At 40.2% G+C, this 24715-nt stretch overlaps 1 protein-coding gene across 1 annotated transcript; it reads right to left on the minus strand.

The window, feature by feature from the left end:
• Positions 1-13902: 13902 nt before the first annotated feature.
• LOC128443908 (myosin heavy chain, fast skeletal muscle) lies at positions 13903-24518 on the minus strand. The gene is made up of 41 exons (XM_053426119.1): positions 24475-24518; positions 24290-24328; positions 23782-24004; positions 23561-23704; positions 23317-23473; positions 23197-23224; positions 23011-23119; positions 22823-22915; positions 22670-22733; positions 22490-22588; positions 22292-22395; positions 22025-22163; positions 21786-21904; positions 21264-21413; positions 21001-21171; positions 20606-20906; positions 20411-20475; positions 20238-20325; positions 19999-20116; positions 19782-19905; positions 19358-19494; positions 19015-19270; positions 18679-18921; positions 18420-18596; positions 18194-18339; positions 17999-18089; positions 17510-17899; positions 17269-17395; positions 17067-17185; positions 16789-16985; positions 16435-16618; positions 16188-16353; positions 15910-16034; positions 15479-15787; positions 15172-15375; positions 14948-15073; positions 14695-14865; positions 14486-14590; positions 14290-14385; positions 14049-14180; positions 13903-13923 (listed from the first exon to the last, which is right to left on the minus strand). Exons 3-41 carry the CDS (start codon positions 23986-23988, stop codon positions 13903-13905), a joined length of 5802 nt encoding a protein of 1933 aa, XP_053282094.1. The 5' UTR covers positions 23989-24004; positions 24290-24328; positions 24475-24518.
• Between the last annotated feature and the right edge of the window lie 197 nt (positions 24519-24715).

Below are 24715 nucleotides of genomic sequence, written 5' to 3' on the forward strand. Positions count from 1 at the left end.
ACATTTGTTAAACAACCACTGCTGATTAATCAGTATTTTAAAGACATTGTCCATAAATATTGAAATGCTGTCTAACAGACAGAAGATGAGTCTACCTCAAGCAGGAGTCTTCGGAAGGTCTGCTACAACGCTGCTGTGTCTTGTTGGACCCTTTATATTGGAACTGACCTGCTTACACAGCTGAAGCTATATATGGGACTGATGCCAAATACGGTGTGGATAGGAGTTTCAGTGGACATTTATTGAAACAGTCCATAAACAGTTGCTGTGCATTCATACCAGCCCATGTCCCCAATTTCTTTATTTAACATTTTATTTAAATTTAACAATTTTTAAATCTTTTCTTGTCATTCCAAGGATTTTATTTTTATCCCAACACATAAGAAATAGATAGGGGCATAGTTGCACATGAGGCAGTGGTATCTCTAATTATATGAGTTAAAGTTGTATCACATGTTTTATTTATAGAAAGTATTATGTTCCCTCCAATCATCTCCCAGTGGCTTGGATGTTATTACCACTGAGTCAACAGGGAATGTCACAGCCTGCAAGATCTGTTTTCCATTTACCCTCTTACGCACAAATGAAGAAGCAGATATTCTTTAATTTCAATCAATACAGCTTTATTCACAGGCTCTCATTTCAATCAGGTTTACAAGCGTGACAACCTAAATCATCTTTTTAGGCTTTATATCTATTTTCTGCCTTTTTAGGAGTTTGAGTTCCACTTGTCCTGAGTGTTACCCTTTTGGTTGGAAGGAAGCCAAGTGTTCTTAATTGTAAAGATCATAATTTGATCCTAATGTTTAATTGGTATATTTAAAAGCATAACTACAACGTGTATGCTAGTCAAACAATGATGGGGAAACAAATCCCATCAATGTTTGATTGGTATATTAATGACAGTAACCACAAGCAAAATTTCTGTGTTTGCATTTTACCAAGTTCTAGTTCCACAACTATAATAGTATATCAAATAAAAAGCTATAATCAACACATTTTGAGTAGCTCAAACTGCAGAAATACTTTGAGATCCTGAGAGCCTTGACTTTATTTTTTTTAACTGAAGGTCACTATTGGAATCTATATTTGCTGCAATGAATTATCATAAATAACTATAGATCAAAAGAAAACACAAACACACCCAAATATATAGAACTTAAAGTAAGAGAATAATTATATTTCTTATGTAGAAAGTTTCTGTTTTGTTCATTCTTTAAAATCAAACATTTTATCGGTGGCGCTCTGTGTAGATGCCTCAAATAGGAAACCATGTTTATGTGCATAGAGATTAATGAGCAGACTTGTTCAAACTCAGGAGAGATGTGACTTGTGATGTCACATTACAGCTGGAAGCGCTGCAGTGGATAATAACACCACTGATGATGTGCATGTGTGCGCCCTCTCCAATAGGAGGACGTCAGCTCTGAGGTTTAAAGGCAGAGTCGTTGTTTGCCTCAAGCCTCCGGATCCAGCGAGGCAGAGGGAGACGAGAGCTCAAAGTTAAACAGGTAACAGACATTTCTATATAATCCTGACGAGATGTGTCGATTCACCTCTTAATCTGAAGCCTCATACACATATCTTGAATTAACAATTGAGGATGAAGCTGGTCTATAAATGTTTTTTGTGCATCCTAAATACTATTTCCTCCTCATTGTGTTTTAAGGGACTCTTTTGCAGTTTGTAGAGTCAAGCTGTTGGGCTCTATAATTCCAATCAGACAAGAATGATCTTCTAGAAAACTTGGTTTAGTTGTTATTCATTCACCCTTTTGTGCCAGGAAAATGGCACAAAAATAATAAATAAAAATTCTTAATTAAATAGTCGGGTTCCCCTGGTCCGCACCAAGTCAGGTGCTAGGCTCCAGCCGAGACGAACCGCCGGAGGGGGCCCCCCTCGCGAACGGAGGGTTCTCCCAGCGGACGCCGTAGCTGAGTTGATCCACGAGAAGGGACCGACACGCGTCTAGAGTCGCCGCCACCGACCACCGTACCAGGTCTCCTCCAACTACCCACCTTCCGCACCGCCAACGGACACCGCCCCATGGTCCAAGATAAAGAAAGCCTGCACACCAGTGACGCCGTGAGGCGCCGCGGATGAGGACCTCCCCCAAAAAAAACTTGAGGCGTGCCGCACACCGAGCCTCCGGCGGCGCGGAGAGGGGGGCGACTGCTCCCCCAGCCGCGGCAAGTGCCCAGCGGTTTTACCACAAATGACATCGGTGAAAGTCATCTATATAGCCGATGCGCTGATGTCAGTAAACGAGGCGAATATCGGCCGCTAGCGATGTACGGTCGATACATCGGTGCACCACTAATATAAATATATATTTTATTATCCTGTGCAGCCATCAGTGAACACATATGGTCATATCCCTTTTGTAACAATAAAAACATCAACAATACATCATAGTGAGACATTTAAAACAGCAGGGATAAATATTCACATCTGCATTTTGGCAAATCAAACCGGCCCGGGCCGGACGGAAGCAACAAACACTCAATAGAAATTGTGGCTAGATTTGTCAAGAAATAATAATAATAATAATAATAATATTTCACTCTGAAACATTAATGTCAACCTGATGGTGACGCTAGAAGATTCAGGGGAATCTCTTCTACACATTCCTTGAAGAAAAATGCAAAAATCCCGCAAAATAATGATAAACAGGACACTTCATGCCCTCATCTGCATCCTAGCTAATACCTACAACATATCAAAGTTTCATGTAAATCAGTCAAATAGTTGTTTGAGAACTATTCAGAATTTGTGTTTGAGAACCTCCCTTTAATCCATTTCTGTTAAGATTAACAAAGATGAAGCCCTGAGGAAACAGTAGATGTTAAACAGTATCAACGGTGTTGGGAGGGGTGAGGGTTCATCTCGGGATGCTCAACGTCTTACCCTCTGGAGCTGCACGAGGATCTTCAGCGACCCCAGAAGGTACAGCAGCCATGTTCTGTGACACTGCACAAACACACTCATTTATAATGTCATGGGTAAGTTGTTCTCACCTTTCAGTCAAGAAGAAAGGTTTTTCTTACATTTCCCACTTTAATAAGTAACGTAGCATAAAGAAATTTCCAAAACTTAGAATGAGAATGTGTTGTATATATAATTTCCCTCATTAGATGATTATCGTTGTTTAACTCAATGAACTAACTTAATTTAACTGCAACTTTAAAAGACAAAATTTGTATAAGGGGGGAAAGGAAAGAAAGAAGAGGGCAAATCCTTAACTGAAGCTGAAACCAAAAAATGAATTGAATTCCAACAACAAAGAGGCAGAATCTGTCTTTTGAATCACATACAAGGTTTATGAAGTGTTTATCCTCTCACTCTGGAAAGGCTCGTGTCGGAGAGGTGCTGCTGTCATTGAAGTTTCTTCCCACTTCTCAGGGGCTTGTGGTTGGTCTGCTAAAGGTCAGAACAGTCCCCACTAAGATATGCTCAGATGCCGGTAAATAACAAACCGTTTGATAAATGGAAAACCATCAGAAACCATACACATACACACAGTGTAACGTATAGAGTTACTGATTTGCTGTTCTTGTGATGTACAGCCGTCTAGTCAGGATGGGTGTCCAGTGTAATCATTGCAAGTTCAGGTCACAGAAGACTTCGGTGGAGGCCCGATGCTGGTTGAACTTCTTCAACGAGGTGCTCATGTTCTCGCTGCCCGAGTTTCTTGTGGAGTGGTGTAAAATCATAATCTCTGTGTATGAGACTCAGACGAGCTGAAACTTCAGGTTTCACAATTGTTGCGCAATAGTCCTTAAAAGTGATACCATCGAATTCAATAAATTTGGTTATCAAACTAAAAATAAAACATTAATATTTAAAAAGGTAATATTAGATCATAACTTTAGTTGGTTAAAGTTCTTGCGGGGCACCAATTTATTGATCAAGATCAGTCTCATTTAGATCTAGTCAAATTCGAAATCTCAATATTTACTATTAAAGATTATATAATGAAAATTATATAAATTACTAAACAAACTTACTGACTAACAAGGATCTGTATGTGTGTGTGTGTGTGTGTGTGTGTGTGTGTGTGTGTGTGCGTGCGTGCGTGCGTGTGTGTGTATTTAAATTAGGGGGGGGATTCTCAAAATGGTGGTTGACCAGGAGAGTAACACCTTCCTTTGGGCTTTTAAGATGCCCCCTTCCTATGAAGTGGGGGAGGAGATAAGTAGGGTGAAAACTATGCGTGTCTGTGTAGATGTTAATCAGAGAATGCAAGAGTCAGAGAGACCTACAAAGGAAGCCTGTGAAGGGCCTATCTAACATTAGCTTTCATTTAGCTTGTTGCCACAATATCACATCACATATCAAACTTATAAACACACACAGAATCAAATAAACAGTCTTGCTTAGCATGTATAATTATTAAGCCCAGATTGTTACCAGTCCTTAGAAAGGGAGAAAGTTGTTGTTCAGATTCTGGTTCTGTGACGTCTCCTGGCTTTTGGTAATGTCTCTGCCTTAGCGGTTCTGTGAGCGGTTAAGCTCAGTTGCTTGTTGAATCTTACCTACAGGACATTGAGTCGCTGCTAGGAGTGTTGTAGAGCTTGAAGGGCGAGGTGGATTCCTTGAGAAGATGAGTTGGAAAGCTGCACCTCTGACCTCCGGTTTGTTGGGTTGCGAAGAGAAGAAAGCTGGAGCAACCAGGCCCTCTCCTCAGCGATGCAGGAGAAGTGGCTGGCCGCTTGCTGTCCTCGTGTGTGGATGGAAAGAGCTGGAGCAGCCTTCCGCCCTCAGAGGGATTGGAGAAAGAGAGAGAGAGTTTGGGGCAGAAGTCCCCTTATATTGGGCTGATGACCCACAGGTCATGTGATCAATAGGAGGTGAGCATTGTGACTTTTCACACCTATGTGTGAAGATGTCCAGACCCCTGGAACCTGTTACATCCTGGGAGACGGAGTTCCTTGACCTTCTCAGAACAAAGACAACATGCTGCATCCTGGGAGATTGAGTTCACTCCAGAACGTGCAGCTTGCTTGTTTCAAGCTTTGACCACACATGTTGGCCCAAAGGAGGCCTGTGGTTTGCAAAGAGACCATTTCCCAACATCCCCCATGCGGTGTCAGGAATCGCACCTGACGTGTGTTCCTGATGGCGTACTTGAACATGTATGTGCAAAGCTGGAAAAGTCAATTGTCAGTTCATTTTGTCGGTAACATCTGGGCATTTGTACATACTATCTAGATAAGCTAAGCAAGATTCGAATTAGACAAATAATTCAGAGTTACAATAACAGTACAATGATAAGGTCATGTCGAAGAGTTTTGTTACCTCATTGGATCTTACTCGATGTAGTACTTAGTCGTATCTGTTAGACTTAACAATTTTAAACTTCTCAGGTTTTTCTGCAGAAGGATGTCATAATTTTCAAAATCTCAAAATTCAAATGACTGTATCATTGTTTCTGTAATAATATGCTAATGTAGTACCTGTGTGGTATGGACTTTTTATTGTGATATGAAAGGTGGTCGAGCCAAACATATTTACAAAGTTGGCAGTAGTATATAAGTTTAATCAGAATTTAGGTTTTTGGGTTTGCTGGTGTTGCTAACAATTTTTTTTTTCCTATTTAGCTGCACGAAACTTAATACTGGCTGTCCGTACAGGGGTTAGCTGTGTTTTGGCCATGGCCGGCGACTTCTGAGGCGCTGTCACTGTGTGCTCGGTCATAATCCTGTTTTGAACTGTACTCAGAGATGCTGTCGTCATCTTCTGAGTAGTGGTAGTTTGTCTGGGCCAGAATGTCAGAGTACGGCTTCCTGCAGCTTCTACTGTGGGAATGCCTATCTCTGGGAAGTTGATGGACACGGCCGATACGCTCTGTGTCCCCATGCTGCCTTTTGTCACCCCCACTCGTGAGGGTGAAGTTTTGAGGCTGCGGATAAATTTGAAACCTTTGTGTTTGTTCTGACAGACTCGGGGGCACCAACTGTAGCCTTGAGAGTGATAACAGTTTCCCAAGCCACCTGTGACATCTTCCTGATCTGCTGTATTGAAGGTTTTCCTTGCTGTGTCATCAGTATAACATGTGTGCGTATACATGGATGTAAGTTACGTAAGAACATGGCCTTGAAGGTGGGATTTTCTTCTAGGTCTTTTTCGTTCTTTCCTAGAAAATAAACATGCCTTAAACGTCTGAAATAATCGTTGGGATTTTCGCGACGTGAATGTTTAATTTCGGAAGCTGTTACAATGGCTGTTATCTCATCAGCAGTAGAAGAAAATTCCTCGACTAGTGCTTGACTGAGCTCTCTGTATTTACTTGCAACACTGGAAGGAACTGACTGAATTAACTTGTGAACAGCTGTAGAGCTGGTTTTTAACACAAGTCTAACCTTCTCTCTTTCTGTTGCATTCGGCAAATTACTTAAGCTGAGATCTAGTTCTCTAAAGTAATTATCAATGTTGTGATCACAGTTGTTTGAATCAAATTGCTCAATATCTTTAGCTAGAAATAGTAGCAGCTCAAAGCGCGGACACTGTGAGGTCTGTGCATCTCCTGCTACAGGTGTCTCTGGTTGAGGGGGAGGTGCTAAAACATTTTTGAATGTTGAAGTCCCCCCTTTCGAGAGTTGTGCACGGAGAAATGTGTCATGCATCAGTGGATGAGAAGTGTATGAGGCACGATGTGATCTTGAAGATAAAGTACATACAGTGGATATAAAAAGTCTACACAACCCTGTTAAAATGCAAGGTTTTTGTGATGTAAACAAATGAGACAAAGATAAATCCTGTTTGAACTTTTTCCACCTTTAATGTGACCTATGACATGAACAATTCGATTGAAAAAACTAACTGAAATCTTTTAGGGGGGAAACTAAAAATAAAAAAATAAAATAATGTGGTTGAATAAGTGTGCACACCCTCTTATAACTGGGGATGGGGCTGTATTCAAAATTAACCAATCACATTCAAACTCATGTTAAATAGTAGTGAGTACACACCTGCCATCATTTACAGTGACTCTGATTAATCCCAAATAAAGTTCAGGTGTTCTAGTAGGATTTTCCTGACATTCTCTTAGTTGCATCTTACAGCAGGAGCCATGATCCGCAGAGAGCTTCCTAATCATCAGAGGGATCTCATTGTTGAAAGGTATCAGTCAGGAAAAGGGTACAAAATAATTTCCAAGGCATTAGATATACCATGGAATACAGTGAAGACAGCCAACATTAAAGGAGCTGCAGGAATTTCTGGCAAGGACTGGCTGTGAACTACATGTGACAACAATCTTCCGTATTCTTCATGTGTTTCTGCTATGGGGCAGGGTGGCAAGACAGAAGCCTTTTCTTACCAAGAAAACATCCAAGCCCGGCTAAAATTTTTAAATCATACATGAAGTCTCCAAAAAGCATGTGGGAAAATGTGTTATGGTCTGATAAAACCAAGGTTGAACTTTTTGGCCATAATTCCAAAAGGTATGTTTGGCGCAAAAACAATACTGCACATCACCCAAAGAACACCATACCCACAGTGATGCATGGTGATGGCAGCATCATGCTTTGGGGATGTTTTACTTCAGCTGGAACAGGGGCCTTAGTCAAGGTGGAGGAAATTATGAACAGTTAAAAAATACCAGTCAGTTTTGGCACAAAACCTTCAGGCTTCCGTTCGAAAGATGAAGATGAAGAGGAATTTCACCTATCAGCACGACAACGACCCAAAGTATACATCCAAATCAACAAAAACATGGCTTCACCAGTAGAAGGTTAATGTTTTGGAATGGCCCAGCCAGACCCCAGACCTGATTCCAATTGAACATCTGTGGGGTGATCTGAAGAGGGCTGTGCACAAGAGATGCCCTCGCAATATGAAAGATTTGGAGCCCTTTTGCAAAGAAAAGTCGGCAAATATTGACAAGTCAAGATGTGCCATGCTAATATATTCCTACCCAAAAAGACTGAGGGCTGTAATAAAATCAAAAGGTGCTTCAACAAAGTATTAGGTTAAGGGTGTGCACACTTATGCAACCAGGTTATTGTCAGTTTTCTATTTTTTATTTCTCCCCCTAAAAGATTTCAATTTGTTTTTCAACTGAGTTGTTCACGTTAAAGGTCGCATTAAAGGTGGAAACAGTCGGGACAGGATTTATCTTTGTCTCATTTGTTTGCATCACAAAAACCTTTTTGGGTGTGTAGACTTTTTATATCCACTGTATGTCATCAATGTCAGTCTTAGAGTCAGAAAGATGGGTGGTTAGGAAGCTGTTATCTCTTCCTGTCAGTGGAGGATCAGAAAGTGACTTAATTTCCCAAAGACTTCGGGTCGGATGGAATTCTGTCTCATTTTGGGAGTGAAGAGGGAGTTAACCGTACACTATTGAAGGAGTTTGAATCGAAATAACCAGAATCGCCTTCTAATCTAAGTTTTAAGAATTCCTCTTTGTGCGAAATCTTGTTTGTGTTTGTGCATCACACCTGTCATTAAGTGGAGAATCTATTTCTTTATTACACTCATTGAAGTTCAACTTGGTGATGAATTCAGGATAGCCAGGGGTCAGGCTCGGTGCTAGGGAAGAAACTAATTGTCCCACATAGGGGTTGTCCATGTTTGGATCTGAAATTTAAGGATAGATGTAAGTTTATAAATCAAAAAACTGTGTGGCTGGCTTTAGTGTTACGATGGCAGACACCTTGTAGTGTGGATTCTATCGTACACTAGTCTAACCAATACTATGGTGTGTAAAACAGTTCACCAAACTTTTAATCACATTAACTGATATGCAGGGCAGTAACTAAATCTAGAAAAGAATTTAAAATTCTCCTCCTCACCTTCAAGGCCCTTAATAATATAGCGCCTTTTTACCTTAAAGAGCTGTTAGTACCTTATAAACCCGCTAGAGCACTCCGCTCCCAGAATTCAAGCCTACTTGTCGTCCCTAAATTCTCTAAAAGTGGAGTAGGAGCCAGAGCTTTTAGCCACCAAGCCCCTCGGCTGTGGAATAATCTACCACTTTCAGTTCGGGAGGCAGTCACCATCTTTTCGTTTAAAAGTAGGCTCAAAACCTTCCTTTTTGATAAAGCTTATAGTTAGAGCTAATTAGTGCGCCAGAACGTTACTTGTTCTATTTTATGACACATGACACACGGAGCTTCTCTTTCCAGCTTCTCCTTCCTCTTCTCCATCCCTATCCCCCTTCCCCGGAATCCCTTTGTTTTATCACCCGCAGATCCAGGGCCTCTGTGGCCGCACCATGGATTGCAGATGGTGGATCGCGCACCGGGGGTCGCGGTGTTGGATCCAGTGTGGCGGATTCTGAGTCATGTGGGCTGATCGTGGTGCTGGTGGCGGACCCTGTGTCGCGTTGGCATTGGGCACGGGCGGTGGACCAGGACCGCGGTGGTGGCTCGTGATGGGTCCTGGTGGGCGGCGGTGGACGGTGACTGAGGACTGGAGTGGCGTCTGGTCTGGATGGTGGATCGTGGTCCTGCTGGTTGCTGAGCATGGATTGTGCTTGCAGCAGGACTACTTGGCATGTCATGTTGGGGTTGTCCTTCGGGATGTCTACCCTCATCAAATGCTGCTAGAGACTTTGATTATTGATGATGTTTTCCTGCACGTGGCATCTATTGCACTTCTGTCCGTCCTGGGAGAGGGATCCCTCACATGTGGCTCTCTCTGAGGTTTCTACATATTTTTACCCTGTTAAAAGGGTTTTTAGTAGTTTTTCCTTACTCTTGCTGAGGGTTAAGGACAGAGGATGTCACACCCTGTTAAAGCCCTATGAGATGAATTGTAATTTGTGAATATGGGCTATACAAATAAAATTTGATTGATTGATTGATAACAGGGGGTTCTATAAATGCACAGGGCTGGAAGCATGCTGTGGCTCTTTCTCAGGTTCTCTTATCCAACTTAGGCTGATATGCTAGGCAGTAACAGCCAGGTACAAGCTCTGTTACATAGGGCCGGTGGCACGCTATGTCTTAATTCAAAACATTTAAGAGTTACAGGCAATTTCGCAGCTTGACCAGTTAACATTGAATATGTGATATTCAAATGTTAAAATAAATTATTAAATTTCAAAAAGGAACATTCAACTAGAATTATTAGCGATAGCAATCTTTTAGGATAACACTATGGGGACTTAAAATGGTAGTTCTTAATAATTAATTATTAATAAACATTTAATTTAAGTATTAAAGAGTAAATTCAATTTCACCACAATGCACTTGTTTATAAATACGGTTGAATGTCCACTCTTGTGGCAGAATAGCGGAATTGAGTTCAAACCTTTGGCTTGACTGAAAATTCCAAATTCACTTACTTCTGGCGCTTGCCAAAAAAGAAAAACAAATTAACATTGCATAAGTATGAATGCCAACTGTACTCTGCCTCACACGGGGCACCATTTATGCTGTGCAATAGTGCTTAAAAAGTGATACCATCGAATGGTGAGCCTTTAGGCATTCAATAAATTTGGTTATCAAAGTAAAATATAAAACATTAATATTTAAAAAGGTAATATTAGATCATAACTTTAGTTGGTTAAAGTTCTCGCGGGGCACCACCCTTCAAAGAAGGGAAAAGATAGCCAATTTATTGATTAAGATCAGTCTCATTTAGATCTAGTCCAATTAGAAATCTCAATATTTACTAATAAAGATTATATAATGAACAGTGAAGGTTATGGAGTTCTTAAGAGTGTAACGGTTGGCAAAATTAACTTATGCAACATTAATGACAGAACATTTGTGAAAGAAAACATTTATAATGAACATAATAAAGTTTAAAAAAAACACAAATTACTAAACAAACTCACTGACTAACAATGATCTGTATGTGAGTGTGTGTGTGTGTGTATTTAAATTGGGGGGGGGGGTTCTTAAAATGGTGGTTGACCAGGAGAGTAACATCTTCCTTTGGGCTTTAAAGATGCCCCCTATGATAGCAGTCCCCCCCCCTTCCTCTGAAGTGGGGGAGGAGATAAGTAAGGTGAAAACTATACGTGTCTGTGTAGATGTTAATCAGAGAATGCAAGAGTCAGAGAGACCTACAAAGGAAGCCTGTGAAGGGCCTATCTAACATTAGCTTTCATTTAACTTGTTGCCACAATATCACACCACATATCAACACAATCTACTCATTCACTTACATTGCGTCTTTCTTTTTTTTATTTTCAAATCTCATTTTATTGAAAAGGCTCTTATTATCTGACTTTTTCCCTCCTTTCATCAAGATTACTTGAGTGTTGTATTTACTTCACTCGATCAGTGAATACCTGTTGTTTGTGTTGTTAACATATTTATCTTTAAACTGTGTTGTGCTATTGTAACTGCTCTATTGAAAGATCATTAAATCTTTATATTCCAACTAAACAAAACATAATATAAATCTTTATGCTTATTATCAACAATTTATATTATATTATCTATTGACTGATTTTACATGATGTTGTATAATTCTGTTTGTCTTGGGTTTTCTTCATTTTTCCCTAGTGAAGCATTTTGTAATGGCTAAATTTGAAATGACAGATACTGTATAAATAAAGTTATTATTAATACGATTTTTGAAATATATTATTTAATCAGTATAACTACACGCACCCATAATGAACTGCTATTTCAGTCAGGTTCACTTTTCAACTGTGCAATATTAATTCTGACCTTAAACTTAATAATAATCTAAATTAGGACTTGAGTTTCTACTTTCATTATTTTTCAATATTAAAATAAATCATTAGAGTTGATTGTATTAATTACAAACAATCAAAACAAAAAATGAACAAAACAAGTTCAGTTTTGCGAGATAAATTCCATCGGAATTCCATGATCCATAAACTTTTGTGTTGATCAACAGCACTTGTTGGATTGTTCTTGAAATATTTTAATAGTGATGTCACCAATAGATGGAGATGTAGTTTCTATGCCAGACAGGCCGTTAACGGCCCGTCGAACTTTTCAATTTTTTTTTGTTACTTTTTTTTTTAAACTAACAATTTAGTAGCACTTAAATGGCACTTACTTATAGCACTTTGTAGTTTTGCTTAATTTTTTAAGAAATTTTACTTTCTTGCTTCTTGTCCTGGGTTTGTTCCCTCGGGGTTGAATGCACTTATTGTAAGTCGCTTTGGATAAAACCGTCAGCTAAATTAAATTTGACCGGGAGTTTGGTGTATAGGGCTCGAAAGGGCATGTGATCTTCCTTCACTTTCTCGCTTTGCCCTATGAGCCCTTCTGTAAAATGAGCGGATCAAGGAAATGAAAAGTGGACAATGAGTGCCGAGTGTTTAACACTGAGTGGACTACAAAATACTTTATCACTGAAGTCCAATCGAAGGTTGTATGCCTGATATGCCGAGAAACTGTTCCTACGAAGTATGCTAACTATGATAGCAAGCAGTCAACGCAAGAACAGGCAGCTATGGCTCAGAGGTTGGCGGCTAATTTACAGACACAGCAACATTTTTTCCACCGACAAACTGCGATTCAAGAGTCAACTACAAGGCAAGTTTTTTGGTGCAATCGAAATAGCAAAGGCTAGCAAGCCTTTCTCTGAAGGCGAGTAGCTTTGGTACTTTTTAAAGGCCAAATCCTTTCATGTAATGATTTTTCCATGTCATTTATATTAGTTCACAAAAACACTCCAACCATCTGGTCCTGGCCCGGCCCCTCTGTCAAACTTTAGAACCCATTGTGGCCCGCAAGTGAAAAAGATTGCCCACCCCTGTTCTATGCCATCTGACCAACAAGGCTCAAGGCTTTGTTGTAGTATCACTTAGCTAAACGTGCTATTTGATATATTTGTATTAATGTCAGTAGGCTACATACTTTTAATCATTTTTAACTATGACTAAGCTTAGTGCCGTATAAATGCAGTTATCTATTATTTCGGAACAGGACAAGACACTGCTGATTTTACATTGGAAACTATGGTGTGGCTGTTTTCAAAGTGTGGCCGATGCTGCTGGTGTTGTTATGTGGTTTTTACTTCATCCAGAAAAGGTCTGACTGACAAGGTGAGACATCTGAATATATTACAGTATCGTAATGTGTGATAAGTTAACGGTGGTAAGACAAATTATTATTATTATTGAAAATACTTGTTTAATTTTATATTGAACATCCGGTATTTGAGATTTGCTAAACTTAGTGTTGAAATAGGAGGAGACACTGTTATATATCGAAAAAAAACTATGGTTTGGCTGTTTACACAGTGAGTGCGATGCTGTGTTTAATTTCATCATAATCATCATCCACGATCTTCCTCACCTCATCTAGAAAAGGTTTGACAAATCTTAATATATTGTAAACTGTTTTGTAATATGTGATCAAATAACAATATTGGTATTATGAATGAATTATGAAAGGTCTTGACATACAAGATAAGGTATCTAAATATTTTCAATACAGTGATGTTATATGTGATTAAATAACCTTTTGTATGATTCAAGATAAGTTATTCATATGTGCAGCATAGTTAGCCTGGTTGCCACTCCGTAGCTACCTTGAGTTCAAACAGTTTCACTGCTAGCAAGGTAAAACCTGATAACATTGCGACATGCAGGCAAAAGTTGACTAGGAAAATTATTGGTGAGTAAATCTTGCTCATATGCATCTAAATAACTACAGCTTTTTATGCCCATATTTTCAATGTATTAGACAGGGAAAGAGGGAAATTAAACGGGCAACAGTGGAATGACTGAAAGATGAAGGTAAAGAAAAACTACCTGAAACAGTTTATCTTATCTGATGGAGATGGTAAAACCCAAGAAGAGACTTCTAAAGAGGGGACGGACAAAAAGTTTCTCAGAAGAAACAGGCAGATGAAAATAAAATTAGAGACATCAATTTCAGAGCAAAAAATACAGTTTATTTTAACAGCATATTTCACCTCATATTATATGATTTGAAACAGGCGATCAGCTTATGAGCTTTATTCAGCTGCCTCTTTCCCCTAAAAACGACCAAGAAACAAAAAGTATTGATCAGGTTCCTTTCAAACAACCTTAACCTGCAGTGATTTGAACCTGCAATAATTTTCATTTTTTATTTGTTTACCACACAGAATTGTAGATTTACCTTTCCGGAGTCACGGGTCTTGGCTCTCAGTTTGTTGACCTGGGACTCTGCAATGTCAGCACGTTCCTCAGCCTCCTCCAGCTCATGCTGGACCTTCCTGCACTTGGACAGATGGACATTGGCCTGCTCCTCCTGGAAGACAAAACAGGGCAAATGGTTAAATGACCAGCAGATATACTGCACATGAGATATGATGTCGTATTGAGTTGTAATTGTTTAAAAATGTATGTTTTGCCCTTACCGCTTCCTCAGACTGCCTCTTGTAGGCCTTCACCTTGAGCTGCAACTTGTCAACCAGATCCTGCAGCCTGGAAACGTTTTTCTTGTCCTCCTCAGTCTGTAGTTGAAAATATATAGATTTGCATGTTTTAAAGGGAAGTATATTATTACATTTGCTTGTTTTGTACTATACACATTAAATGTCAAAGTGACTCTACCTGGTAGGTGAGCTCCTTCACTCTCCTCTCGTACTTGCGGACACCCTTAATAGCATCTGCTCCACGTCTCTGTTCAGCTTCAATCTCTGACTCAAGCTCGCGCACCTTTTGAAAAAAAGGCAAATATATTCATAGTTTATGTTACAAGTCTTTTGATGTTTTTTTTGAACTTTGTTTATATGTATACAATCCTAAGATGATTCTCTTACCCTAGACTCCAGTTTCTGGAGCTGCTTCTTGCCACCCTTCATGGCCAGGTTCTCAGCCTCATCCAGGCGGTGCTGCAGGTCCTTAACAGCAACCTCCAGGTTCTTCTTCATCCTCTCCAGGTGAGAGCTAGTATCCTGCTCCTTCTTCAGCTCCTCAGCCATCATCGCAGCCTGGAAAACACAATATTTGATTTAGAAATGTCAAAAAACTATTAGAAGAAAGTATTGATAATAAGTAAAAACTTAGACTTACATCAGTGATGGCTTTCTTAGCCTTATCCTCTGCATTCCTTGCTTCCTGAACAGTGTCATCAACTTCACCCTGGACCTGAACCAGATCAGACTCAAGCTTCTTCTTGGTGTTCAGAAGGCTTGTGTTCTAAAGGATGAAAAAATTAAGTAACGTAAGTAATCAACATTTCATGTTGTTTAACGTTTCATTGGTTTTATAGATTGAAGTACTGTATAGTTGTTCACCTGAGAGTGCAGCAGTCCAACACGCTCACTGGCATCTACCAGCTCCTGTTCAGCGACTTTGCGACCTCTCTCTGTCTGTTCCAGAGCCACTCTAAGTTCCTCAATTTCAGCCACCATCAGACCGTTCCTGCGATCCACCATAGCAGCTTGTTCCTTAAGGTCGTCCGCGGCTCTAACAGCATCATCAAGGTGGAGTTGAGCATCCTAGTGAAATGATAGCAGGAAAATACACGAATTAATCTCAAAATGTACTATAGGTGCACTCACTATACTGTAGTTTGTACAACAGCAGTATGTTTGACAATACCTTCAGCTGTGCCTGCACATTCCTCAGCTGCTTCTGGGACTCAGCCGACTGGCGATTGGCATGGCTGAGCTGAATCTCCATCTCATTCAGGTCTCCCTCCATCTTCTTCTTGATTCTCAGGGCATCGTTCCTGCTCCTGACCTCAGAATCCAGAGTGCTCTGCATAGAGTCAATCACCCTCTGGCTGTTTCTCTTGATCTGCTCCATCTCCTCATCTTTTTCTGCCAGCTTCCTGTCCACCTCACCCTTGATCTGGTTGAGCTCCAGCTGGACACGCAGGATCTTAGACTCTTCATGTTCCAGAGTTCCCTGATGACATCATAGAGTTAGATTTTTGTCCTTACCGTCAGGGTTTTAGCCCAATATACCGCATTGTCCCAGATTTGTAATTATTTCTCCTCAGAAAATCTCCCTGGATAAAACAAACGTACCTCAGCCTCCTCAAGAGCTGTCTGGATCTCAGATTTCTCTGTCTCCACCTGCTTCTTGGACTTCTCCAGCTCATGGATGCTCTTGCCAGTCTCACCAATCTGTTCAGTCAGATCAGAGATCTCCTCTGCAGAAAGAAACATATTATATATCGTCAAGCCTTTAAAGGTAAAATAGAAACACTAACACAAAATGTGTTGATTATAATCAAAGACAATCAGTTAAGAACTCAAACACAAAAATATTAATACGCTATTCTCGATGTCAGGTGGGAACTCACGTTGCAGGTTCTTGTTTTCACGCTTCATGGTCTCCAGCTGATCCAGAGCTTCCTCATAAGAGTTCTTCATCTTGAACAGCTCAGTGCCGAGAGAACGAGCCTCCTTCAGAGATCCCTCAAGCTCTGACTGACCCTCCTCATACTTCTGCTTCCAGTCTGCCAACACCTGAATAACACAATTTGTTGTGTTCAGATAGATATTCAGCAATACAAAGACATGTAAAAAAAAGTTGTATGAATTGGCCACCTTGTCGAAGTTCCTCTGCTTCTTGTCCAGGTTAGCAGCCAGCCCATTAGCCCTCTCCACATCAACCATGAGGTCCTCCACCTCACTCTGAAGCCTCTGTTTGGTTTTCTCCAGAGAAGCACACTTGGAGTTCACAGCCTCAATCTGCTCCTCAGCCTCCTGCAGACGCTGAGCCAGCTTTTTCCTTTGAAACATTTGCAAATTTTCTCTCAATAAAAATATCTTGTAAACTTTTACAGATATTCTTACATATATCAAATTAAATAAAGACAGTAAAGTAAGGTTTCACAGCTAAATGTACAAAATATATGCAAAGAAAATGTCGGTTAATTTAATTGTTTGAATGTTACTCACTTGGACTCCTCAAGCTCCTCAGTGCGCTGAATAGCATCAGTTTCATACTTGCTTCTCCACTGAGCCACTTCACTGTTGGCCTTGGACATTCCACGCTGCAGCTCAGCCTTGGCCTCCTGCTCCTCCTCAAACTGTTCCCTCAGCAGGTCACAGTCATGGCGGGCTGATTGCAGTCCATGGGCAAGAGCGTTCTTGGCCTAGGATAAGAAATATTATTGAATGTGTAGAACTTTTAAATCTTATACAACGAGGCAAGGACACACTGAGAGTTTTCTTACCTTAACCTCCTCTTCAATCTGTCTCTTCAGCTCTTCAATCTGTTGAGTGTAGGCCTGTTTGCCTCTCGTCAGCTGGGAGACAAGAGCCTCTTTCTCTTCAATTTGACGGCCGAACTCACCTTGTGTGAAAATAAAAAACATTAGTTTCTTTTCAGTTTCTGTTTGATCTGTCTCAAACTGAAGATCGCTGTCATTTGCATACCATTTTCTGTCAGGAGACGGGCTTTCTGTGCACCCAAGTCATTCGCTTGACGAACAGTTTCATCATTCTTGGTCTTCAGTTCACTAAATTGGTCCTCAAGAGTACGGCACAATTTTTCCAGATTTCCCTGTGTAAAAAATGAACAGAAAACAAAGATTACATTTTTAACACTATTATTTAATTTATTGTTTTTTTAATGTATAAAAAAAATGTAATACTCTAAAATTTAATTTATTTGTACCTTCGCTTTGGCAACAGCCTCCATGTTGCTGGAAAGGTCATCAATCTCCATTTTGTATTCACTCTTTTCCTTTTCAAGCTTCTGCTTGACACGCTGGAGGTTATCGATCTGCTCTCCCAGCTCAGCAACGCTGTCAGCCTGCTTCTTGCGAAGAGCGGAAGCAGTGGCTTCATGCTGCAGAGTGGACTCCTCAAGGTCACGACGGAGCTTCTGGAACTCAGCTTCCCGCTTCTTGTTCATCTCAATCTGAGCAGCAGTGGCACCTCCAGCCTCCTCTAGTCTCTCACTGATCTCCTCAAGTTCCCTGGAGAGGTCAGCCCTCTGCTTCTCAACCTTGGCACGAGCAGCACGCTCAGCCTCAATCTCCTCCTCCAGTTCCTCAATACGGGCCTGTTTCAAGTAAATGTTTTATTGTTTAGTGAACATTAAATGTGAAACACAAAAACCTGAAAGCATTTTGTGTTTTGTTTAAAGCAATATGTTAATTACCTGAAGCTCCTTGATCTTCTTCTGAAGCTGAGATCCCATAGACTGCTCATCCTCAATCTTGCTCAGGAGTTGGCTGATTTCAAAGTCTTTCCTGTGAGAGCGACAAAGTTCATAGTAAGAGTTCATTCATGCTATTGGACTTGACGAAAAACATGATGGTAATTTGTAATAGGGAGGGAAACAAATTTTGGATACTTTTTCGTTTTCTCATCAGACTGCTGCTTGTCATTCTCAAGATCCATGATGGATTCCTGGGCCAGTTTCAGATCACCCTCGAGCTTCCTCTTGGCTCTCTCAAGGTCCATACGCAGTTTCTTCTCTTGTTCCAGAGAACCCTCCAGCTGAACATTGAGACATTGAGATTGTGAATATAATGCTAAAGAATCTTGTTTTGTCAACCTAAGTGACTTTGTAAACTTACATCATCGACTTGCTGCTCAAGCTTTGTCTTGGCCTTGGTCAGAGTGTTGACTTTGTCTTCCTCAGCCTGCAGGTCATCAAGAGTCTGTTGATGAGCCTCCTGAAGGGCTTTCTTCTCCTTGCTCAGCTTAGCAATGCTCTCATCTTGAGAGGCCATCTCCTCTGTCAGGTTCTTAACCTATATTTGCAAGTAAAATGTTATTAAACACATAGTAAACATGAATTAACTTGATATGCTTAACCTTTTCATATTTACAAACCTTGTTTTCAGTGGCATGTTTCTCTTTCTCCACCTTGGCCAATGTAAGCTCCAGATCGTCAATATCCTTCTTGAGCTCAGAACATTCATCTTCCAGCTTTCTCTTTTTAGCAGTAAGCTCAGCATTCATTTCCTCTTCATCCTCAAGTCTCTCAGTTGTTTCTTTGAGTTTGGCCTCCAGCTGAATCTTGCTCTTGATAAGTCCCTCACATCTTTCCTCAGCATCTGACAGATTGTCTCCTTCCTGTGTTATGGTTTGAACACATCAAGTGTGAGCCCATCATTATTTGACCTACAAAACAGGAACAATTGCAGGTACAATCTGAGATTTACTTACAGATGCCACTTGGAGCTGCAGATCATTCTTCTCTTGCAGAAGAGACACCATCTTCTCCTCTAGCTCCTTCTTCTTGGCCAGGGCAGTAGCCAAGTCAGTTGTCATCTTTTCATAGTTTTCCTTCATCTGAGACAGCTCCTTCTCAGTTTCAGCAGTCTTCAGCAGAGGCTTGATCTTGTAGTAAACCTTCATCCATGGCCAATGTTTGACATTCATGAATGAGCGCACGTTGTACTGGACGGTGTACACGGCTTCCCTGTGAAGGATAAATTGTTGTCATGAGAATTTTTGCAGATTTTTCACCCCATGTCTTTGTATCCAGAATTTATTGTTTTCAACATGCCTCCTCTCCATCATCTTCATAAACTCTTTTCTCATGAGGTAAGCACGGCAGAGAGCCTGAGTCATTGTGACCAGAGTTGCAAGCTTTTCATCTCTCATCTCCTCAAGGGTACCCAGCAGACCAGCCTTGAAGAACACCTGAATAAATAGAATATATAAATGAACTTTCAGGTATCCTAAATTGTTAAAGACTCGCAAGGCAAGGATGCTTTATAAATGTACACATAAGATAAAGGCTTTGAAACTATACCATTGATGAGTAATTGCTCCAGGTACATGGTTCTAATTTTAGACCAAATTACTTCAAACATTTAATAAACCTTGAGATACAATGCTGATAATCAGACAAACAAACAAAATGACTAAGAAAAATCAACTTTCTTTGTATTTATACCAACATTAATAAAAGGAAACATGGTGCTTACCTTTGTGTGTCCAAATCTGTACTGGTCATGATCAACATCAATCGATCCGAGCAGCTTTTCTGAAGCCTTCTTGTTGTCAATGAACTGGCCCTCAGGAATGACACTGGCATTCAATACCTTGTACCTTTAATACAAAGGTTGTTGTTGTTGGTCTCTGTAAGTATTTTTTGGAGTTTGTGACAACATTTTTAAACATCAGAAATATATTCAATGGTACCTCTGCTTGAAGTCACCATATTGGATTCTGCTGGGGAAACCTTTCCTGCAGATTCTGATACCCTCCAGCACACCGTTACACCTCAGCTGGTGGATGACCAGGAAGTTCTCCATCAGTCCTATTTCATAAGAGATTTCATTATTACTCTTGTGAATAGTTATACTCCTCATTGAACCAGCACTGAACTGAAACCATACAGACAAAAAAACATGCCATTCCCCAAAGAGTTCAAATCTTACCTGGAGTCTTTGACTCATTGGGAATCAGACAACGCACAAAGTGAGGATGGGTGCTCCTCAAGTTAGTCATCAGCTTGCCCAAGTTTTCCTGTAGATGCAAAAGAGTTAGTTAGGTAGTTTTTGTATAACGTAATGTGTGATGTTATTTCTTGGTTTACAATGCCAAAGCTTACCCTAAACTGTGAAGACACAGTCTGCATAGAGCCTCCCTTCTTCTTGCCTCCCTTCTTTCCAGCCTCTGTTGATCATTTCAAGTAGAATTATTTTTGTGAGAAACTGAATACATACAGAGTCAAATTGCTACATTGAATAAACAGTAATACAATATTAAAATATGTTTTAATTGAACAGCTAATTGTGTGTCATACCCTCAACAACAGGGGGATACAGGCCAACCAGCAGTTTCACTGATGACTTCTGGTACAACTGCACAACAGAGTCATTCAGTGGGTCCTTGTTCTTGTCCAGCCAGCCACAGATATTGTAGTCCACCGTACCAGCATAGTGCACCAGGGAGAAGTGGGCCTCAGCCTTGCCCTTTGCAGGTTTTGGCTTCTCAAATGCTTTGTTCTTGCCAAGATGCTGATCATAGAGCTTATTCTTGAAGGATGTGTCATCAGCCTTAGGGAACATGCACTCCTCTTCAAGGATGGAGAAGATGCCCATGGGCTAGATGAAAGTACAGAGAGATAAAGTATATCATGAAGTGACTGGTGTTTTTTAGGAGAATTACATAAAATAGAATCATAAAATTGGTGTTTACCTTTTCAATCAGCTCAATGCAGGCGGCCAAGTCCATACCGAAGTCAATGAACTCCCAGATAATACCCTCCTTCTTGTACTCCTCTTGCTCCAGGACGAACATGGTGTGGTTGAAGAACTGTTGCAGTTTCTCATTGGTGAAGTTGATGCAGAGCTGCTCCAAGGTGTTGAACTGTGAGGTGACAAATAGTCAGCCTGATGCTCATAGACAACAGGAAAGGCTTTGTGTTATTTTAATAATTAGTTGCAGAATATGAGGCTTACATCAAAGATTTCAAAGCCAGCGATATCCAGGACACCAATATAGGAGTTCCTTGACTGCTTAGTGTCCAACATCTGGTTGATACGGACGACCATCCACAAGAACATCCTCTCATAGATGGACTTGGCCAGGGCAGTCACTGAGTTGTTCACCTGAAGAAGAATGTAAAAATATTTTTCCCCTGTAGGCTTCTGTATAGTTGTTTTGTAAAATGCTGTGCTACTGAATACCCTATATAGGTATAAACTTGATTTTTTGCGATTAATAGTCAATAAAAACATAACACAGCCAGTACATCTCAATCTCTTTACATCTCTGGACAGTTTAAAAAACGACTCAAACACCCACTGTTCACGAAGGCCTTTGGTCTCAGTTAATGCTCCACTGTGCCATTAGTGCTGTTTATTTATATCATGTTTTGTGCAAATAACTTTTTCTTTATATATATATATATATGTATATGTGTGTGTGTCATTATTAAAAAAAAATCACTATGATATTAGAAATGAATACTTTATGTTTACCTGAGGTACAGTCTGTCCCTTGGTGACATACTCATTTCCGACCTTCACTCTGGGATAGCACAGACCCTTCAGCATGTCAGCGGAGTTCAGACCCAACAGGTAAGCAACCTTGTCAGCATCTGAAAATGGTTTCATTATTTATTATGTAGTATTGTGAATATATGTGTGTCCATGACAGAACAATGCCAGTGTGATTGAGAACTTCTGCTGTTCACTTTGATATGATTTCAGATAGTCACCTTCTGTGCCATCGGGTTCAGCCTGCTCCTCACGCTGCTTTTGCTTGAACTTCATGTTACCATGGTGGATCACAGCACCAGTAAACTTGTAGATGGCCATCTTCTCCTCACCAGTGAAGCCCAGGATATCAATAGCATTCTGTGTTCAGAAGATAAATATTGTACAACAATTCTCCACCTTGGAAATGTACATTCATAAGATCGATTTGGATATCATAAACATCAGATATATGCAATATGTTAAATATTAAAACCTTGATCACTCACATCAGTGGCTTCAAGCTCAACTTTGTCATCAATGCTGGCCACAGTGATCTGACCCATGCTGATCAAGGGGAAGTCGTAGGGGTTGGTTGTGATGAGTGCTGCCTCTGAAGATTAAAAACGTAATGAAGATTAAAAACAGTTTTTCCCTAAAAACAATCAGCATATGTTTAAAATTATGCAATAGCTTAATCTGTTTACCAACTATCCCCGGTATGTGGTTTGTCATCATCTGGTAGAAGATGTGGTAGCCTCTCTCTTGAGAAAGCTGGTATGTCACTCTTGACTTCTCCAGCAGATCTACAAATGTTGATCATCAGTCACAACCTGGTCAGTCCTGAATTTCAGTAATCTTCAATTGCTATGAGGATTATTACTTACATGTCTCAATGTCAGCACTGGCCAGTTTGCCGGTTGTGCCGAAGTGGATTCTGATGAATTTACCCTGTTTAGAAGATAGAAATTGTTGTCATCTCCCCACATAACCAATGTCTTACAAGAATTTTGTCTTGTACAAAATAACCCCATACTTACAAAGCGAGAAGAGTTGTCATTCCTCACAGTTTTGGCATTACCGTAGGCCTCCAGCAGGGGATTGGCTGCAATAATCTGATCCTCCAGTGACCCCTATAATCAAAGTTTAGAAATTAAATCAGAAAATAACCTTCTTTCACAACCTATACTCTACTTTACTTGGACTCTATGGGGTCATCACAACATACCTGAATCTTGCTTGTATCCTTTTTCTTTTCTCCTCCTGCCACTGCGATTGTGGCGAAGTACTGGATGACACGTTTCGTGTTCACAGTCTTTCCAGCACCAGATTCTCCGCTGGGTATGAACACAGACTTGTAAGAATTTGCTCAACATATTCAATTCTAAATAAAAGTCAACAGATATGAACTTACGTGATCAAGACAGACTGGTTCTCCCTATCTGTGAACATAGAAACCAAATTAATTAAACACATTTCTTTCATTTAAACATCATTCTGTTTACTGTATACAAATTCTACAATAAGGACATACCAGTGAGCATGTACTGATAAGCGTTGTCAGAGACAGAGAAGATGTGGGGTGGAGCCTCCATACGCTTCTTGCCTCTGTAGGCATTTACTACTTCAGCATCGTACACTGGGAGCCATTTGTAAGGGTTAACAGTGGCACAGAACAACCCAGAGTAGGTCTGAAATTGAACATAGAGATAAACAGTTAACTCCATGTTTAGTTTTTGATTTCAATATAACTTATTGCGCTTTAAAGATAGTCTTACGTAGATCATCCATGCTGCATAACGCTCTTTGAGGTTATACAGGACAGAGGCTTCATTGAGATGGGTCATCATGGCCATGTCCTCAATTTTGTCGTACTTGGGAGGGTTCATTGGATAGACGTCACCTTCTTTACATACCTTCTCCTGCAACAGGACATTGGTTACATTTACAACTGAGAACACACTTTACTTTCAGTTGAGTCTTATTTTATGATACAAACCTCCTGAGTGTCCAGGACTTTGACGGTGACTTTGCCACCATCTTTCTTCACGATTGTTCCCTTCAAGTACAGCTCTTTGACATCGGCCACATAGCAGGCAGTCTTGGCATCAAAAGGTGCGCTTTGAGCCTCAAGTCTCTCCCTCTCTGGCTTACGCAGGTATATGGCTGCTTTGCCATAAATGGCCATCTCCGCGTCCGTACTCATGGTGACAGTTTACTTCCTGAGAGAATAGCAAATAAGAGTAATGTTATTTATCTGTGTCAAACCTCTTATCTTCAGCTGATATAACTGAACTGAATAAAAAACTGCATTGAACCTCTTAATTAACCTATCTATATTTAATCAATGTCTGTCCATCACCACAAGTGACTTGACCTGTGTTTAGTTAATATTGATCTGAATAACTATAACCTTTACAACTCTCTGAAGCAAAAACTGGAAAACTTTAAGAAATCTTTAGCATGAAATAAGTTCAAAGTTCATTAAAAAAAACAGTTGCCTTTACCTGACCCTCTCTCTTCAAGATCGGTTATATTCCACAATCCTGTTGAAATCATAGAACACATTTTCAGTTAATGATGATAGTGTTAAACCTACATTTGTTAAACAACCACTGCTGATTAATTAGTATTTTAAAGACATTGGCCATAAATATTGAAAAGCTGTCTTACAGACAGAAGATGAGTCTACCTCAAGCAGGAGTCTTCTGGGGTCTGCTACAACGCTGCTGTGTCTTGTTGGACCCTTTATATTGGAACTGACTGGCCCCCCAGCTGAAGCTATAATGGGACTGATGCCAAATAGGGTGTGGAGGAGTTTCAGTGGAGATTTATTGAAACAGTCCTAAAACAGGTATTGTGCATACATACCAGACCATGTCCCCAATTTCTTTATTTGTTTATTTTTACATTTTATTTAAATTTAACAATTT

This window comes from Pleuronectes platessa, chromosome 7 (genome assembly GCF_947347685.1).
Source record: "Pleuronectes platessa chromosome 7, fPlePla1.1, whole genome shotgun sequence".
Lineage (NCBI taxonomy): Eukaryota > Metazoa > Chordata > Actinopteri > Pleuronectiformes > Pleuronectidae > Pleuronectes > Pleuronectes platessa.

Excerpts from the sequence above, each read along its gene's own strand:
- LOC128443908 (XM_053426119.1), bottom strand. The coding sequence starts at position 23,988 with ATGAGTACGGACGCGGAGATGGCCATTTATGGCAAAGCAGCCATATAC. Across the intron at positions 22,164-22,291 it reads TTGAGCTTGAAGCCACTGAT|AATGCTATTGATATCCTGGG; the intron begins GTGAGTGATCAA and ends TTCTGAACACAG. Across the intron at positions 13,924-14,048 it reads AGACCCGTGACTCCGGAAAG|GGGAAAGAGGCAGCTGAATA; the intron begins GTAAATCTACAA and ends GGTCGTTTTTAG.